Source organism: Populus euphratica, unplaced genomic scaffold (genome assembly GCF_000495115.2).
Source record: "Populus euphratica unplaced genomic scaffold, PopEup_1.0 scaffold251.1, whole genome shotgun sequence".
In the NCBI taxonomy this organism is placed as follows: Eukaryota; Viridiplantae; Streptophyta; class Magnoliopsida; order Malpighiales; family Salicaceae; genus Populus; species Populus euphratica.
The window spans coordinates 399,613-418,755 of NW_011499988.1; the positions used below are offsets into that span (position 1 = coordinate 399,613).

The 19,143-nt window shown below is 36.7% G+C and overlaps 2 protein-coding genes and 1 long non-coding RNA gene across 4 annotated transcripts; 1 reads left to right on the forward strand and 2 right to left on the reverse strand.

The window, feature by feature from the left end:
* The first annotated feature begins 130 nt into the window (after window positions 1-130).
* CRK2 (cysteine-rich RLK (RECEPTOR-like protein kinase) 2) lies at window positions 131-4,572 on the forward strand. Of its 2 annotated transcripts, XR_845153.1 has the most exons (9): window positions 132-359; window positions 1,411-2,200; window positions 2,326-2,439; window positions 2,573-2,712; window positions 2,815-3,025; window positions 3,212-3,446; window positions 3,588-3,738; window positions 3,854-4,244; window positions 4,281-4,572. XR_845153.1 is itself a non-coding variant. In XM_011046979.1 (8 exons), the coding sequence occupies exons 2-8, from the start codon at window positions 1,435-1,437 to the stop codon at window positions 4,190-4,192; spliced, it is 1,956 nt and encodes a 651-aa protein (XP_011045281.1). In that variant the 5' UTR covers window positions 131-359; window positions 1,411-1,434; the 3' UTR covers window positions 4,193-4,572. The 2 variants fall into 2 exon arrangements, 1 of the variants encoding a protein (XP_011045281.1); XM_011046979.1 differs by having other exon boundaries at window positions 131-359; window positions 3,854-4,572.
* Window positions 4,384-6,422, reverse strand: LOC105140236 (uncharacterized). Its single transcript, XR_845152.1, has 3 exons — window positions 6,252-6,422; window positions 5,853-6,161; window positions 4,384-4,926 (listed from the first exon to the last, which is right to left on the reverse strand). It is a non-coding gene; the product is annotated as an uncharacterized LOC105140236 (long non-coding RNA).
* Window positions 6,423-7,446: 1,024 nt separating this feature from the next.
* On the reverse strand, window positions 7,447-18,066 carry LOC105140239 (homeobox protein knotted-1-like 6). Its single transcript, XM_011046982.1, has 5 exons — window positions 17,547-18,066; window positions 17,170-17,289; window positions 16,853-16,988; window positions 8,215-8,453; window positions 7,447-7,883 (listed from the first exon to the last, which is right to left on the reverse strand). The coding sequence occupies exons 1-5, from the start codon at window positions 18,006-18,008 to the stop codon at window positions 7,722-7,724; spliced, it is 1,119 nt and encodes a 372-aa protein (XP_011045284.1). The 5' UTR covers window positions 18,009-18,066; the 3' UTR covers window positions 7,447-7,721.
* Between the last annotated feature and the right edge of the window lie 1,077 nt (window positions 18,067-19,143).

The following is a 19,143-nucleotide window of genomic DNA, read 5'->3' on the forward strand; positions in this document are numbered from 1 at the left end:
TTTATATTGGATTACTTACCGTCAAAGGACAGAGTTGAAGATTGTACAACCGCGTTTCTGCCTTTTTTTTTTATTGGTTTTTGAAACGACTTTCGTTCTCCTTCTTCGTTCTCACTATTCTTCCCTACCCTTTTGAATTTTTAGTGAGATAGAGAGAGAGAGATTGGTGTCGTTTGTATCTTCACTTTGACTTGAGCGCGCTACCTTTGCAATCTTGTATTCAACTACTCAGATTATAATAATCTTCTTCTTCTTCTTCATCTTCTTCAGTTGTAAAGTTAGAAACAGATAAAGCTAACACTTTCTCCCTTATTGCTCAAGATCTCTCAGTTCAGCTACTCTACACAACACTAATTAAGGTATGTATGTATGTATGCATGCAAATCTATACATACAATTTATTTTCCTTTTATCTTTTATTTTCTTTGATAGACTAATAATTCTATAAAAACAAAAGAAAAAAAACTTGACGTTGCAGAGGTAGCTAGGAAGGAAACTTAATTTAATTAGAAACTCATCTCGCCCTTTTAGTCTAGTATGATCAAGAAAAACAATATTAACATGAATCATTTTATTTTATTTTTTTGTAAGAAAGGTAGTCGTTCCTTCTTTCAGTTCTTTTTACTTTGATTTGGCTGCCCGACATAGCTGTCGGAGCTGGAATATTGGATCAGAATCGTGTATCAGGGACCTTTTTATGTTTTTTCTCTGTTCCTCTCACCAAAAAAATAGACAGACAAGCTGCTAAACCACGTGTTCGAGGTTTTATCAGTAGTTTTGTATAGGCCTGGGCTTAGGCGTAGCCTAGCTGGCACCGTCTTAATGTCTTGCTAAAAAATTTAAGGGGATGGATACGATCCAAGGGAGGGTGGGGCTGGCCTTGGGGTGCAGGAAGGGTCCATTACCTTTTTGGATAATTAATGCCCCCACTGCTTCTCTATCATTTAAGAATTTGACGGCAAATTCTTCTTTAATCAAGATGAGCATCGGGTTGCTATTACCATTAGATCTTGCCCAGCATGCATCCGTACGGATGAGGTGGTGTTTTTTCATTTCATCTTGTTTCCTTTCTTGTGAGATATGTCGTGTGAAGATGGTGAAGAAAAACAGGTGTGAAATCAGGAAACTCCATCTGGGCTGTTTGGCACCAAAAGAGTACCTACTTTTTTTGACTTGGAAAGTGAAGGAACCCATGATCTGCAATCTGTTCAAGAGTGCCATAAATAAAAAGCCGGCAACAACTCCACGCCTTCTTTATGCCCAGGCCATTTCCCTTTCTCGAGTGGTTACTCAATCCATAGTTTTGACAGTTCTGGTCTTTGTTGTGTTTTCATTACTCTCGACGTGCTACCCCTTTTTGATCTTAGTCACGACCTGAGATTTTCTAACGACCTGATCCACCTTGCACAGCCAATCTTGTAATCGAAGCCAAAGATGACAAAAGCAATCCAATCGATCCCTTACGAAAGGATTTTCTTCTGCCTTTTTGGGTATGTTTTGTTGCGTGAACGGGCGGTGGTTGGAGATCCTAGATCCCATACGATCCAAGTTATGTGTGGACGCCAACTGGAGCACAACGCAACTATCTTCGTGCCAAATTTTGTTGCCACAATGGAAAACATCAGTGAACAGATGCGTGTGTCCGGCTTTGGAGTAGCAGTTTCAGGCTCTGGACCTGACATTAACTATGGCCTTGCCCAATGCTATGGGGACCTGTCTTTACTTGACTGTGTACTATGCTATGCCGAGGCACGTACGATTCTTCCACAATGCTATCCTTATAATGGGGGTCGCATTTACCTTGATGGTTGCTTCATGCGAGCTGAGAATTATAGTTTCTATGAAGAATATCTAGGACCTGGAGATAAGGCTGCTTGTGGAAATACAACGCGTAAGAATTCAACATTTGCGGAATCGACAAGGCAGGCTGTCTCACAAGCAGTCACTAGCGCATCAAATAATCAAGGTTATGCACGGGTACAGCTCCCAGTTCCGGGCACAAACGAGTCAGCTTATGTGTTAGCTAATTGCTGGAAGACATTAAATGCAAGCTCTTGCAGGGAATGCTTGGAGAATGCCACTGCATCTATATTGGGATGTTTGCCCTGGTCGGAGGGCAGAGCACTATATACTGGGTGTTTCATGAGGTACTCGGATATAGATTTTCTCAACGAAGAACTTGGGAATGGAGGTTCCAGAGGTAAAGGAATTGCATTCTCTTGTGTTGCAAAGTTGTTATGACTGAATGCGGTTCATATATATTTGAAGTTCTTACACTAATAAACTTGGCCTCGTGATTCATGCATCTGGATGAATGAACTGCAGGGAGCATTGTAATAATAGTTGTTTCAGTTATCAGCTCTCTGGTGGTTTTAGGACTTGGAGTATCTATAGGAGTTTATGTATGGAAACGCAGATATATAATGAAGAAAAGAAGAGGTAACAAACTTCCTTTGCGTGTGTTATCTGCTTCGGAAAATATACAACGCTCTCAATCTGACAACTTATAACAGTATTGGTTATCGTTGACATTTTCCTTGACTTCTGGGATGCTTGTGTCTTCATCTTACAGGTTGTAATGAGGCTCGAAAGTTGGCCAGAACCCTCAATGACAGTAGCTTGAACTTCAAGTACTCGACACTAGAGAAGGCCACTGGGTCTTTTGACGACACCAACAAGCTTGGACAAGGAGGATTTGGATCTGTTTACAAGGTTGTTCTCTACTAGTTTCATTATGATATGTTAGTACTAATCAAATTCTTCTAATAACTAAATTAGACCAGGGTTTGTCTAAGTTTTATTTGTTCATTGCAGGGAGCTTTACCTGATGGAAGGGAGATTGCAGTGAAGAGGCTTTTCTTTAACAACAGACATAGAGCTGCGGATTTCTACAATGAAGTAAACATGATAAGTAGTGTGGAACACAAAAATCTGGTCAGGTTGTTGGGGTGCAGTTGTTCTGGACCTGAAAGCCTTCTCGTCTATGAATTCCTGCCTAACAGGAGTCTCGATCGTTTCATCTTCGGTAAATGCTATAAATCTACATTTAAACCTTAATTCTGATATTGCAAAAATGCTATCAGTAGAGTATCAACAAAGAATACTTGTCTTACTGCATTTGCTGATATTGTCACTGTTTCAAGTCTGTGTCTGAGTTGGAATGCCGACTGAAATGGAACTTGATGGTGTTTTGCATATGTAAATGTGGCAGATCAGAACAAAGGCAAGGAGCTGACCTGGGAGAAGAGATATGAGATAATTACTGGCACTGCAGAAGGTTTAGCCTACCTTCATATGAACTCCAGTATCAGAATCATTCACAGAGATATAAAGGCCAGCAATATCTTGTTAGATTCAAGGCTTCGCGCTAAAATTGCTGATTTTGGGTTAGCCAGGTCTTTCCAAGACGATAAGAGTCACATCAGCACAGCCATTGCAGGAACATTGTAAGTATCTTTTTTTCAGATATTTCCAAAGTGCTCGAAAGACAATTAGCTGGCTCAGAAATCTTGCAGTTCTTTAAATGCAAATTAAAGTCCTTGAATATTCGAATATTCGAACAAGCAATGAATATAAATAATTTGCAGAGGTTACATGGCTCCGGAATACCTAGCCCATGGTCAGTTAACAGAAAAGGTAGATGTCTACGGCTTTGGGGTGCTTTTGTTGGAGATTGTTACAGGAAGGCAGAATAATAGGAGCAAAAACTCAGAATACACGGAGAGTCTAGTCATACTAGTAAGTTTCAGATGCTTTCCATAAAACCTCTTTGTTGTCTTTAATTTATAAAGTATTTAAGAAAGGACGGTCGTTTAACTTATCCATAAATCCTCTCTTTTGTGGGAGAAAACAGACGTGGAAAAAATTCCACGCAGGAACTGTGGAGGAGCTTTATGACCCAAATCTGATGCTGCACAACCACCATGATAACAATGTTAAGAATGATGTTAAGAGAGCAGTGCATGTGGGCCTTCTGTGCACCCAAGAAATCCCATCACTTCGACCAACAATGTCAAAGGCTCTACAAATGCTAACAACTGAGGAACATCTCCCTCGGCCCTCTAATCCCCCTTTCATAGACGAAATGACCATGGAACTCAATGACACATGCGAGGACCCATGTTACCCCCTTAATTCTGCTACTTCGGCATCAATTGCCACCGTTGAAAATAGTTCCTTCCACCCAAGATAACCTCAAGACGGATGAAGGGTAGATTTTACAAAGGAACGGTGCACCATACTGCTTCTATTTATTGAAATTGGCCAAACATCTGTGGCCACAGTTCCACTAATTCAAGCACCGTGTCAGAAGCATTTGCAAAAAGAATATGATGATGGGCATATGAGAAGTTGTCAATAAATTATACAGTTGTAAAGATGAGATTGAGTGCAGTAATGCCAATTCCTATATTCATCGTGGAGTTGGACAAGAGTGCATGACAATGTAAAGTTTTACTGACTGATTTATAAAATTTTGTAGGTTTAAATAAACAAATCTAGCTCGAGGAAAACTAGAATTACAAGTTTTAAGATCTTTTTGAAAATAAAAATCATGTAAGAATACAAACTTCTGGATTGAGGGGTTCACATGCATTTCCTCTTCCATCGAGGATGCTCTTGGGCAGGAAGCTCTCGTCGAAAAATAATACAACGGAAATTTATCATCCATGTAGCCAGATTGTTTGTGGCTTTTAGCTTATCATTTGTTATGCCTGAGTTGCAGTAAACATTCTAAACATAAAAATCATCAACCCCTATATATAATATGTCCTTACCCAACAAAAACTTTGAAAACATGCTGTTAAAAACTGAGAACCAACCTCATCTAGCGTGTGGCTACTACTTTCCCCATTAGGCCTCCACTAATCTCATAGTGTGTGGAAGTACAAAATCCTGCTTCCAGACCATGTTCTTCCACCTCCTTCCCTGTATAAGAAAAACAAATCATGTCACCTAACGACAAAAGAATAAAAATAAAAACTCCAGAGGAGAAGCATGTTCCTTCCAAACATGATAATCAGCTTCCTTCCATGTTACAGTTGTTAGAGAGTATAGTAAAATTATTCCTCGAACCTCATCTAAAAACTTAAGTTTTTAGGTTAATTTAGTTCTTTAATATGATATCAGAGTTTTGATGACTAGATAGTTACAAGTTTGCACTTGTGAGGGTGTATTAGAGAGTAATATAATTGGGCTGAGATGGTTCTTTGACAATAATATGCTAGGAGGTAATAGGAATTATCAGGGAAAAAAGACCTTATCATTGACACAGACAAACAATTAGATATGCAGTGTTTGGAGGATTGAGTTGTCTACTATGAAATCACTGTTCATCTAATCCAGCAAAAGGCATCATAGAATACAAGTGACAGAGGAACAACGACCCTGATAAATATTCTCCGATTGAGCCTTTCAAATATTCATACTCTTGGGACAACATTGTCAATCATCCATTCCTTGTGACAAGAAACATACAAAAGAATTTATTTTATCAGATCCTGATTATGAGCGAAATCTACACGTATCTGATGATAAGTTCTAATAAACATTCTTAAAGAGAAGGTTAAAACCAATAGGAAAACAGTTGTTTCCGAGCCTACAGCTATCAATCATCATAAATAAAAGGACAATTATTCATGCAAAAAGCATTCGTTGCTAAGGATCGGATTTCATTCCTCTGAATCCAACAGGCACATTATATCAACAAACATGGAGAGGAAAAAAAAAAGACAGAAAAACACTCTTCATTTCGCAATTAAAATCAAGGACTGATGCTTTGGAACTTGTATATGAATACAAGGGATAGAAATGTCACGATTTGTTAATTCAAACAAGAGGGAAGAAGATAGGACCTGGTCTCGGTGCTCTAAACATCTCCCGCAAGGCCTTCCGCTTATCCACCACATTTTCGAAACCCATAACCTATGGGAATAGCATCAAAGTATCAATCTTGGAAGGGCAGATCAGTTGCCTCGCCCTCAACCCACCTGTGATCAATCAATGCAATGTAAATCAGGGTATCCAAAATGTTAAAATCACGAGGTGCGAAAAAAATCTTTTACCAATGCTCACTCGATGCTCTTGCAGTAAGCCTTTGCAAGCAAATGTTTCCGGGACGAAGCCATAAACAGCTGCTCCTTTGACAAATCAAGATTACTCACCTGCAAATTTTGACAAGAAATTACAAACTTCCCATTGCTACACTCACGCAATGTGATAATTCAAGCACAGCTAAGGATTCCGAAAGGAACCTTGCCGCCATTGGAGCCACCTTTTTCAGACAAGAGAAATGCTAAATCCCCACTTCCACAACACAGGTCCAGCACGAAGTCTCCCATTTTCGGTGTCCCAATACCATTCTCTTTTTTTTCTTACAAGAAAAAAAAAGAAAAAAGAAAAAAACGTTAATTACCCAGTAAGAAAAAAAACGTTAATTACCCAGTCGAAGTTACGGGAGAAAAAAACGTTAATTACCCAGTCGAAGTTACGGCCATAAGTTTCCAGATACGATGCTGACCCAAACTCAACAAATCATTCAACCGTGCAAAACCAAAAAAATGGGGGGGGGGGGGTAATGCGGTTGAAGAGCAGCTGGCGTTCGTTAGCTCAACGATTGGATGGGTATGGGAAGGCTTCGTAGAAAGGATGAAGATTTGTAACCAAAACTTAGCTGCAGCTGAAGTGATGGTAAGACACCCAAGCTTTGTTTTTATCTTCTCAAACTTTGTAGTTGATAAAGAGGCCACAGGCTAAAACACATAATGGGCTTATTGCAAGAAGCTCAAACTAAGACACCCAAGCTCTGTTTTTATCTTCTCAAACTTTGTAGTTAAAGAGGCCACAGGCTAAAAAACATAATGGGCTTATTGCAAGAAGCTCAAAACCGACATGGCAAGTTTCTAACCATTGATGAAATCTTGCGGTTCAGAATTGATGAAGCAATTTACTATCCATGTATTACATTAACACCAAATGTTTATGCATGAATAAATATTATCCATTCAAAATTTATCAAACTAGTATCACGACCGCTTATCAAAATTGACTTGTTTCATTTTCTGATTCCCTCACTTGCACCATGTCTCCCAAATTGTAATGGACAAACTCAGCTAAACTGTTGCTTTCCTTGAAAGTGGCTTTGTGGAGGATATAATTAAACACACATTAACTATTATTAACACTTTAATGTGTTTAATCTTCCTGTATGGATAGGGAATTAAAACACTTGAAAAGGATATTTTTCCAAATATTTTTTATTTAAAAATATATTAAAATAATATTTTTTTTATATCTACACATCAAAATAATAAAAAAATCAAAAAAAATTATTAATTTGAATTTCAGGAGCTCACTCCAGACGGAATTTGTCAAGTGATTTTGAGTGGCAGAACGGTGTCTCCGAATGAGAGGCTGCAGGTTTTTTCTCCCAGCACAAGAGGGTGGCCAGATGTCAATTCTGTCAGACTTTGATTTCTATGAGCACATCTGAACCTCACTAGTCTAAACAACCACGAGAGATCTCAAAGATTACAAATCTTCTACAGAAAGATCATAAGGCCAAGAATAAGGAGTAGATTATTCATTCAAACTATGTAAGCATTAATTGCGAATATACATGATGCAAAATACAGTTAATCTTCCTCTCTTTGTTATTTCTAAAGATAAACTTTTCGATGCCAGCAATGTTGCGTTGCATGATGTACATGAAGCCAACAGGAATATCAGCCGTCTTCTGTAAAGAACTGCCCAGAAAGATTATCCATAACAGCAAATTGCAGGTTCTCAGATGGTTTCCAGTGGCGCTTACGTTGATTTATAAACCAATTATTAATTTGCTTCTGATCTAGCCCAGTCGATTCGGCCAATGCTATCTTATCAGCTTCCTGGAAAGATGATTACGCAAGCAAATTATCGTCTTACCAGCGTTGAACTTTGGAAAACAATTAAAATCCTGCCTGCACAAATTCATAGCATTTATGCGTGTGGGTGTGTGTGTGTTGTGTGTGTAGCTACCAGCATCAAATGAAACATCTACATCCGGCCCGTCTGTAACTCGTTTATAAGAATCAAAAGACATAATGCTACCCTTCTCAGTTTCACACCTGAAAATAATTTCGTGCGTTCTATGATATACTATGCATCGGAAATCAGGACTAGCATATTTTTAAAATAACTGAAATAGATGCAGCCTCAAGAAGAGAGAGAGATACACACAGTTGGATATGGCCATTTATAGTGAGCATCCCACCATCCAACTAGGGTTTGCCTAGCTTCCTTCGGTAGCTTTCCTTTCTTCTTTTTCTTTGAGAACTCCAGCTTCAGCGTACCAATATGACTTCCAAACCTGCGGAGAAGTTTATCTTTAAGCTCTCGGTCTTCACCACTTGGTTGGGCTTCATGCATATCCATCTCCCCTCCACTTAACTCCTCATCTGATGATGGTGCACCTTCATCTACACAAGTGAATTGAAAAATCCTTAAATGGTTTATGCATGCACAAAATACATAGAATCAACAATATACATTCATTCATTTATCCTACAACTGAGACTTAATTGAATCGAGCTGGTGAAATTTCAATTTAACGTTACCAACCCTGACCCCAGCCCCTTAGAGCCTGTGAAAAACTACCGAAAACATTCTCCCATTCCTATAGCCAAGATAAGCCTCCTAGTCCTAGAGAAGGATAACCGAAGTGATTGGTTATCATTGTTATTGATCATCCCATTACACCATCCAAGCACAATAATAATTTAGGTTTCAGCAGTACTTCTTTAACAAACGTCGTTGCTGATCAAGAGAAACGTAGTAAAGATAATACTCCCACCCTCTAATGGGTAGAAATTAAGGATATGTTTGTTATTGATTAATAGCAATACTAATGTTAACAAAGTGAGATTCTGAAGGAGTACTTGCGTTGTTAGATACAGAGTTCAAGGCGTTGAAGTATCTTGACAAGGCAGATCAGAATATGGATGGTTGGTGATAGTAATTTGGCTCTAGCATCTTTGACAAGATAGATAAGAACAGTTACCATCAGATTCATGCCATTAATCGTGATTCAAAAATTAATTCATCTATGACCTTGAGTTCTATGCCATTGCTTAATCATTACAACATTAGGTCATTATTGTGTGCAGAAAGAGTTCATATTCTCGTCATTAATTTAAAATGGACTCTTTGAGCAACATGTGTTGAGCAAAATACATGTCCTGTTTATTCCAAAGCAGCTATTAGCAACAAGTGAAGTGATCAAGCTATTTTTCATAGTTACTTGTTTAGTGGCTTGCAAATGTGTATTCTAGACTGTTCCTTCAAGAATTTATTATTTGTGAGCTGCAAAGCAAGGATTACTTCGAACGTGATAAGGCTATGTTTTGCTCACCTCTAATTACTACTGGCCTAAGTTATCAAGTCCATTGCCACGGTTTCTTGTGGTGTCTCATCTGTCAGCGGTCTAAGCACACCTATTCCAGCTCTTTGGATGGATGCTAAGATTGATTAGCGTCGTCTCAAGAGTTGTGGACTCTATTTTTGTGGTAGTGGATCGGTCCTCGAACATGGGCCATTTCAATGCTTGCAAGAAAACTACTACATTGTCCAACTCTACTCCAAGAAGGTAAGGTGGCTCACTTACATGGGATTCTTAGGTCCATCAAATCTGATTAGGATAACAAGTTTATGAGCCATTGTCTATGGTGGAAGTTGGGCATATCAGAATTTGAATAAAACCTCCTCCTAGTTTCAAAAAAATGGTAATCGAAGTTTAGGGATTCTCTTAAAGTGATTGGCAGGGAGAAAATTAAAGAAATGGAATCTTGCCTTATCACAAACTGAGCTTGTATATAATAGTCAAGAAACCACACCAATCAACCTTGTCTTTTTGAGGTTTTAACGTATGGCTACAATACAAACATCAAGCGTACTTGACTTGGCGCCTTTTCCCTGTATTGGGCACTAGAGCGTCAAGGGAGAAAACATGATAGGGTATCTTTGGGGGGTTCATGATTAGGTTGAACAGGCAATCACTGATAGTAATCCAAAATATAAGCACAGCAATTAGGTCGCTTTTGAGGTTGAAAATACAATACGAGCAATGCTTACCCATGACTGGTTTCCAATGAGAGAGGGCAGCAAGCTTTGAAAAACAAAGATGGCACCAAGCTTTGAAAAACAAAGATGGGGCCTTGTGAGGTGCTGTAAGAACGACAATTCCTAGAGACTGTGTTCCTAGTTATTTAAAGAACTCTAACGTCTTCAATATGCATTACTCAACTTAGTAGTTCTTTCTAGCCCGGGAAGAAGCAGGAGATTTTGAAGGAGCTACCTTGACAGAGCACACCAACTCAAGGATGGCAAGAAACATTGGTTCAGGTCGATTTGGAGATTTTTATTTACCCTTTATTATTTTGACCATAACTTTTTTCTGTGAGTGTAAGAACGAATGCAAATCACCTCTGTTAAGAGAGCTCGTTCCGTGAGCACATGAAGACAATCAATCATGCTCGTTAGGGTTTTGTGTTTTTTACTATTTTTGTTCCCTTTTCGAGATTATTTTATGATGCTTTTTCTTTCGGTTTCTGCTTAAGTTTTATCTACTTGTTTTAGATATTATTTTTATTTTATTGAATAATTAAGATTTACCTTTTTTTTAAATAAATGTTTTAACCCTAGCTATTCAAGCGTGACTTGTGAGCTATTTTCATGCTGTGATACCTTATAAATTGTCAAATAAACAAGAATAATGCAAGAAATAAATCAACTACGAACAATTAATTAAGAGACATTTTTAATCACCATAAGAAGAGGTTTCTAAGAGAATAATTTCATATGAAAGCATCCCATGCGTGAATGACCTCTAATGGAGGTGACCCATAAAAAATCACTCTTGACAACTCAGGCATGAGAGGAAATCTGACCGTTGGAAGAACGAAAAGGAAGCAGCAGATGAAGCCACGTGCCCTTTTAATTGACTTCAAGTCTTCTGTTTAGATCCCTTATTTTTAAAATTAAAATAACATTTTTCTATTTTTTTATATACATTAAAATAATTTCTTAGCTTATATTTATTATGATACATAGATTAGTTCTCCTTCAGGTTTTGACTCAGTTGTAAAATTCATATTAATCCAATCTACATGTGATTTTAATAAAAATACTCGAATTTTAATTAATGAATAATTACTAAAATTATTGAGGGAAAAAAAAGACATGATAAGTTTTTAAGGGTGTAGACATAATTATTTATTAAATATCATTTATAAGCGGGAATAATAAATACAAATATATTATTTTATCTTTAAGCTAAATATATTTGTGACAAATTATACTTTGTAGAAATAATTGCATGCTACATTTATTTCTAACAAGAAAATCTGCCCTGCTCTAAATGTTCTCTACCTGGATCACTGTTTGTAGCAATGCTTGTATAACAACACATGTTATTTACACATCACAAGATCCCTTCTCTTGCATGTTATATTTGAGTTATTAATTATAAATTTATAATTTCAATACAGTACATAAGGAAATAAAAATAAAATCAAGATTTTATTGTAAAACAATTAGGATCCTGATTTTATACGTGGCAGACGTTTAAATACAATACCATTTCATATGAAGTGGAGTGGTTGAGAGTGTCAAATCAATTTTTTAAGTGATTTTTATTTCAAAATATATAAAAATAATATTTTTATTTTCAAAAAATTATTTTTGACACAACACATTATTAAAATAATCTGAAAATATTAATTTAAAAAAATAAATAAAATTCAGATTTTTTCAAAAATACAATATTTTCAAAACATAATGTCAAAAACACTTGTAGTATTTATACATGTATTTTCTTGATGACAAATTTATGTATATTACATGCGGTTAAAAATAAAAAATAAAAAAACACATGGTGGTTTCACCGTAGGTGACTTTTCCCATGTTAAAAAAGTTGAAGGTCAGGCAACGTTTCGTCTGGTTATATCGTTTGTCAGTGAGAGGCAGACTCAAAGGGTTGCTGCGGACAAGATGGCAGCCTATCAAATCAAGCTTGCAGAAAAGACTGGGGAGAGGGTGGAGAGAAGGTGAGGTCAGATCTTAAACCAACGATCTCAAATTATTGAGAACAGAAAATTGATGGCCCCGAACCAAAACCAAGACAGCAAGATAACCCTAGCAGTAGCTATAATCAAAGCCAGATAGCCTACTGATATAATTAATCCCAACCTCAAATCATCTCTAAACTTCCAGTTATGGAAGTTGCTAGCGTGAGATGAATAAAATAAATTCTCCCCAAAGGAGTAAGATCTCTGCTGTTCATAAATCTGGTAACAAGACTAAGATATGCTACGGTTTTGGTGGCAAAGTGTGCGTATGTTAGCTGTAGTTTATAGTTTTGTTTTTAACCAAAGTCTTGAGAGAATATTTAATGGGATCCTAAGCTAACCATTTCTAACAGGGCCGTTGTTGAGAGTGAATTAGAATTTAATGGAGCGAACAAATCCTCCCAATGGGGAAACAATCCCATTGTCTTCGATTCAATTATTGTTATTTTCCATCAGACCTTAAAATAATGCTAAACGTTACGGGAAATTGTGGACAGCGACGGGAAGCGGGATAGGAGAACACGCTGGAAAGAAGCCAAACTTGGGACCCGCAGCAACCCAAGTTCAAAGCTGAATGATAAGACACGTGTGAAGCACATCAAGAAGCACAAAGACCCACAAAGCCACAAAGAAACAACTGCCTATGGAAATGACAACCACTAAACTATCCATTCCATAAGACAGAGACAATAGCTAGCTAGAGCAGGAACAGGTCCTGCTCAGTGCCAGTGTAGAGGCAAGACGAGTAGAGATGGCATTCAATGATGAACTCTCTCTGTCTCTCTCTCTAGTCTTTCTTTACACATAAGGAAAAAAGGTAGTGGGATCACAGCGAAATCTGCGGGAGTCCCATGTGAACTCCGACCACCCGCCCTCACCGGGCATAAAGACCCATAAAGTTGCCTTAATTAATTTAGCCTAACCCCACCTGTACCCACCGCCTCCCCCACATGCATTGCATACCAGATAAAACCAAACATCACTCTTCTATCCTCTCCTCTCCTCTCCGAGCAAGTCAAGAACTACATGCATGCTATGCTATATGCTATAACAGCAGGTTTTTTGAGGAAGCACCACCTTGTGTATTCACCTATCCAACTATCAGACAAGTCTACATTTATTTTATTTCGCGCACGGACAATAGATGGAGCACCACCTAGCTAGAGCATTGATGATTCATTAATAGACAGATGCTGGACTTCAAAAAATTGAATATCATGTCCCCTAGCATGTATGTTTTGCCGAAGCGGGAACCTTACGAAACAAATAATGGACATCCAGGGATCCTGTAGTAGCAGCAGCACTCTTGGCACAGCCGCTATGCAAGGGCGTCAAGGCAAAGAACATGAATAATTAATGAAAGGAGGTTTCGACTTTTTTTCTCCTCTCCACTAATGCTTATATGTTGAATCTTTATCGATTGCAAATTTCAACTCGATATTGACTGCGTCATATAGCCAAATAAATTTCGAGGAAAAGTTAACCCTGAAAAGTTTAGCATGGACTATCAAATATCAAATGTCTTAAGTTCCAAACATAATGGTAGACTAGTTTTTATCAGCAAAGCAATCTACCAAGTTGTATTAAACAAATAGCATTACAAAATGCATGGGGGACATACCCAACTATGATCGACTTGGAAATGAAATGAAGGCAATAGATAATAACAGCTAGCTAGATAACGGCATCATCAATTATCATGGTCATCATCATCATGATTAATAATAATAATAATAATAGATAACAAATAAATAGCAGACCTGAAAGGATAACATAAAGTTAAAGCAGCCTTGCAGACATGCACCTTAGCACAATAGAGCACGTGAATGTATGCTAACATGCAGTGTCCAATTGGCATCCGTTGTCATGTCTACAAGTCTTAGCAAACGTTAGTCTTCTGAAACATTAAAAGATTTGAAAATCCACTAAAGCAGAAGAGAAAACAAGAAACGCGGGGAAGGGAAGATGAGAATATGAGAAACGATACGAACATCTTGCGAAAGGGCAGCCGGTACTTTCGAATAAAAACAATAATAGAAGTTGCCAACTAATAACAACCAGATAAGTGTGATTTCACAAGCTTTATCACGTTTAAGTTGATAATCACCCTGAGAATATGACGCTGCCATGCCCATTTCACATACAAGACCTCCACTCGTGCTTAAAAAAAGTGCTATTCCATCCTGTCTTAAGGGTTTTGACAAGCAAGGGAAGTCCTAGTGAAGTCAGCAAGTGCAATTTGTTCTAGGTTTACTTCTACTTTTCTGCCATTTAAAAAATAGGATTCAAATTAAGTTAGACGGCCTCAAAAGAGTTTTGGGGGTTAAAATATCAAAAAGCAACTTTTATGTCATGTAGGAGTAAAATGGCAGTTATCATCCAGCCTCAAGCTGAACTCTTGTATAAGGTCATCATTTATACTCATGAGATTAGTTAGATTCCATATGTCACGCAACAATCTATTGTTGATGAAGATTAGAATAACAAAATACTCTCTGTTTATACAATTATCCATGCTTGAAATCTAAACAGCTACCCAAAAGATAATAGCTGCGGCAAGAGCACTTTAGAAACAGAAGCCTGTCAGTTCTTAAACAATTTCTGAAGTTCAATTTTTCACACTCCACCGTCCTTATCCATGCTCTATTGGAACTTGAATTTCTTAAAAGTGACCACACTGGGTATCATTACAGGTCAATGACATTCCCATTGGAACTAGGCAAGCCCAATTTATTTTACAACCATGTGAAGGTCCAAAGCATGCAACATATACAGGTAGTCTGAAACATAGATTTTTGCGTTTTCTTGGAACCATGCGCATCAAAGAAAGGAAAGGCTAGATGCAAGGGAACTCAACCACTCAAATGACGAATTCCCATTCACCGTAAAGAACTAATTCATAAGATGAAAGTAATGAAAATTAGCCTTTAATCAAAACTTCTATAACTCATTTGTTTCTCTCGGGAATAAAATTAGAGCAGTGCTTGCAATATGCTTTGAATGAGAGATAATTTGACTAGCAAAATACTATAAACAAACACAACAATATTGTACCATCTAAAGGTTTAAAAATTATTTTGAGACAAACAAACACAATGCAACAATATTGTGCCATCTAAAGGTTTAAAAATTATTTTGAGATTGTGAGGAGATATTCTCATCAATTTAGAGGAGCATTATCTATGGTATATGCACAAGCCAGCACACAAGCTACACTGAATGATTTCTTATCTTTCCACAAGACTGCATCATTCATGATCATATTCATAGGCAAGTTCAGCTAAATTATTACTTGAGAATGTTCTGTCTGCACAGGAATATCCAGGTCAAAGAAAACTCAAGCAGCTTCAAGCTAGTTAGGACTTTAGGGTGTGACAATAGAAAATGCTCTAATCTTTTAACTATCACCATTTTATTATATATATATATATATATATATATATATATATATATATATATATATATATATATATATATATATATATATATATATATATATATATATATATATATATATATATATATATATATATATATAAAAGCATGCTTGGAAAAAGCAGTGATCGACAAGTGCAACAAAGAAACAAGGCCACATCAAAACAATTTCTAACAGCAAAAAATCCCTAGACTCTTTTCTTGGTCTAATTAGCTATGCACAATTTTTTCCATGTTCGAGTTTCTCAGGTAAGCAACGAAACCATGCTAGTTAAACTAAACTATATTAAACTAATCACATCAAGTCATCAAATAATGTTTAAAAAAAAAATCAACGGCATGCCACATACAATAAGAGTGCAAGAGATGTAGAATGGCACCTTTCATTTACTAAGATAAAATCTCAAACGGTGAATTGGCTGGTCAAATTAGGACTTGTGCTTCTACCAAGAAGCATTAAGTAATTGGTTCTCCATAATCAATGGTCTTTTAGTTGAAAGGCACTCGCCACTGTACAAATACTATCGGACTACTATTTAATCCCTGAGCTCTGAAATGTCAAATCCAGAATCTCTATAACAAGAGGCTCTACTTTGAAGCCTCATTTTTCCTGACACCGACAAGGGGGGGAAAGAAGATGAAAGCGAGAAAAAGAGATTAAAAGGAAGGACTCGCAACAGAAAGGATGGGTGGGAAAATGCAAGTAAATTCAAGCTCAAGCAACGATGAACTGAAAAGGGAAAAGGTTCTAAGACTGTTGCAAAGTCCATCACTGCAGAACCATTAACCATCTTACTCCATCAATTACAAAACAAGGACGAGAAATATGACATAAGATCATAACAAACCCAAATTACCACAAAGAGATTAAGTATTTCAGGTTATAAATTCAAGAAGGAATTCAAGGAAGTGTGTACTATATTTACTTAAATGAGCAACAGTTGTTGCTAATGTAAGACAAGTCACAAGTGTCTAGCTAGCTAGGGTTTTTGTTGTTTGTTTTGTTTGTTTGTGATGTCACCGCTGTACCCGTATTCTTCGATTGTTCTCTTATCGATAAAGGAGTTTTTGCAGATAATAAAGAAAAAGGAAAAGGAAAAATGTCAGTAACTAGGTAGGACTAGGAAAGCATGGCCAAACTCATGTGGCTTTTATGTATTATCAACACCATGAGTGAAAAAACACAGGAATCTGCCCTTGAGACGCATTGATAATGATAAGAAGATTGTAATTTGCACTAATAATGCAATAACAGAGAAGACTACACAAGTATAGCACAAAAATCAAAGGATCTTCCATGGAAGGCGAAAGAGACTGACCAGAGAGGCTTCTGATGGAGGCACCGGTGCAGAGATTACGAAGCTGCATTTCAATCTTGTTCAAGAAGGTTGTTGCTTCATCTAAAGGCCTTTCAAGATCAGATTTATACTTCACCAACAAATCACAGTAGGTTTCCTACAAAGAAACACAAGGAAGATGAGAAAAACCCAAACCCCATAAAAAAAAAAATATATATATATATATGGTGAGAAAAACCCAAACCCCATAAAAAATATATATATATATATAAGTACATATATATATATATATATAGAGAGAGAGAGAGAGAGGGAGAGAGAAGGGTGGGGGAGGGGACCATGAACTCGTCTAGCTCGGGATCAGCTCCCCAGTACGTGGAGACAGCGCCTTGCTTGAAAAGGTCGTTTTCTCGCCGGATTTCATCCAAGAAACATGCTATCCCCGGAGGCGCCCCTACCTGCCAAAACAAAACAAATTCTCTAAAGCTCTATATGCGCTTCATGAGCTAATATATAATTCTCATGGTCCCAAATAAGTCATCGAGAAATACTACTAGCCTTAAATAGCAATTTATATATAGATTAGCACTCAAAAACTTCTTCTTTGCCTAGCTACTAGCTAGGTCTTGTAGCTTCCATGTATATAATAGGAGCAAAACTGTTATCAATTCAACTGCTGCTAATGCTATGCTTTCAGTGCTAGTTGGATGATCACCTTCTGGCAATCGATATAAGCCCCGAGTAAACGAGGATAGCAAGGATGCGAGGCAATTTTGGCTTTGATCAAAGCGGACATATCTTCTTCTGTTCTGATCGAAGCCGCCTCTGAAAGCAACTCTTCGGATCCAAGAATCGGAATCCGCAGCCGAAGAGTTTCTGAAGACAGCAAGCTCTGGTACTCCGACTGTAAAATCAAATCCTCTGGCGACATCAACGCCTTGTCCGAGTAGTCCGCCACCGTTGAGTGCAGACCGTATGCTCCGTCCATGTTAGCAGAAGGAAGAAGGCACAGGCTGCTTGGCCTTGTAACTTTGTTTTCTTTGCGTTTTGTTCTTAATTTGTAGTTTTTCTGTGTTTTTGGAGTTGGAGTTCCATTATTAATGACTCTTGAGTTTGAATTTGCTGGGACTAGAGAAGCTGAAAGGGGCCGCGGAGGGTGTGATCTTATGGCTAACATATAAACAATGGACAGATGTTCAAGCAAGTGGGAAGGGAGGATGTCATTTGAGAGAAAAATGAGAAGAACAGGGAAAAACAATTTCACCCTCCTGTTATATTTACCTTCGCGTTGCGTGCTTTTTGCAGAATTTATATCGGATTGCTGTTTTTTTACTTGTTCTTTAGTTTTTTTTTTTTTTTGGCGCAACATACGATTTTATTGAAAGAGTTTGAGCCAAGTATTTATGAAAAAAAACTTAATATTTTTTTTATTTTTTTTATTTTTCATAAATTAATATCAAAAATAAATAAATAAATATTTTATAAATAAAAAACTACAGTGATATTAAACAAACAAAATTTTAAACTACCTATTAAAATTCAAAACCATGTATTAAAAACATCTACTAGGGTTTGGTATTAGTAGTTACTCTCAATCTCTTATAGCCATCGTTTACATAACTTTATTTTAAGACTACCTATTAAAATTCAAAACCATGTATTAAAAACATCTACTAGGGTTTGGGATTAGTAGTTACTCTCAATCTCTTACAGCCATCGTGAGGCTGAAGGTATGCCACCCCTCTTATGTGAGAAATAAAATGAAGAGTGTTTCTGAAAAATCATGTATTAAAAATATTTTAATTTATTTTTTAAATTAAATTCGTATGCAGGGATTTATAGGAGATAAAGCTTAAAATAGAAAACATTAGAGCTAGCTTTTTAGAGTATAAAGTACTTTTAGCATCAGCATAAATCATGTAGAGGCCAAGTAATGTTTTTAAATTTATAAAAAATAAATTTTAAAATAAAAAAGTGTGGATATATATGAGATAAATTTTAAAATTAAATAGCATTAACTGAGTTACTTAGAACGAAACGCGGTTATTATTACTTTTTAAATAGCTTTTCATGTTAAAATATATGCTAATAATATTTTTGATTTTTTAAAAATTATTTTTAACATTAATATATCAAAATAATTTGAAAACATTAAAAACATATTAATTTAAAGTTAATAAAAAATTAAAAAATTTAAATTTTTTTAAAAATACTTTTAAAATATAAAAACAAACATATCATTATAACTTCTTGTAACATGGAGTAGTTTTAGCATTATCTCAGATTATCATGTATAAGTCAATGATGTTTTG

Excerpts from the sequence above, each read along its gene's own strand:
- CRK2 (XM_011046979.1), top strand. The coding sequence starts at position 1,435 with ATGACAAAAGCAATCCAATCGATCCCTTACGAAAGGATTTTCTTCTGC. Across the intron at positions 2,713-2,814 it reads GATTTGGATCTGTTTACAAG|GGAGCTTTACCTGATGGAAG; the intron begins GTTGTTCTCTAC and ends TGTTCATTGCAG. Across the intron at positions 3,739-3,853 it reads CGGAGAGTCTAGTCATACTA|ACGTGGAAAAAATTCCACGC; the intron begins GTAAGTTTCAGA and ends GGGAGAAAACAG.
- LOC105140239 (XM_011046982.1), bottom strand. The coding sequence starts at position 18,008 with ATGTTAGCCATAAGATCACACCCTCCGCGGCCCCTTTCAGCTTCTCTA. Across the intron at positions 16,989-17,169 it reads CCGAGCTAGACGAGTTCATG|GAAACCTACTGTGATTTGTT; the intron begins GTCCCCTCCCCC and ends GTTTCTTTGTAG. Across the intron at positions 8,454-16,852 it reads CTCCATCAGAAGCCTCTCTG|ATGAAGGTGCACCATCATCA; the intron begins GTCAGTCTCTTT and ends TCACTTGTGTAG.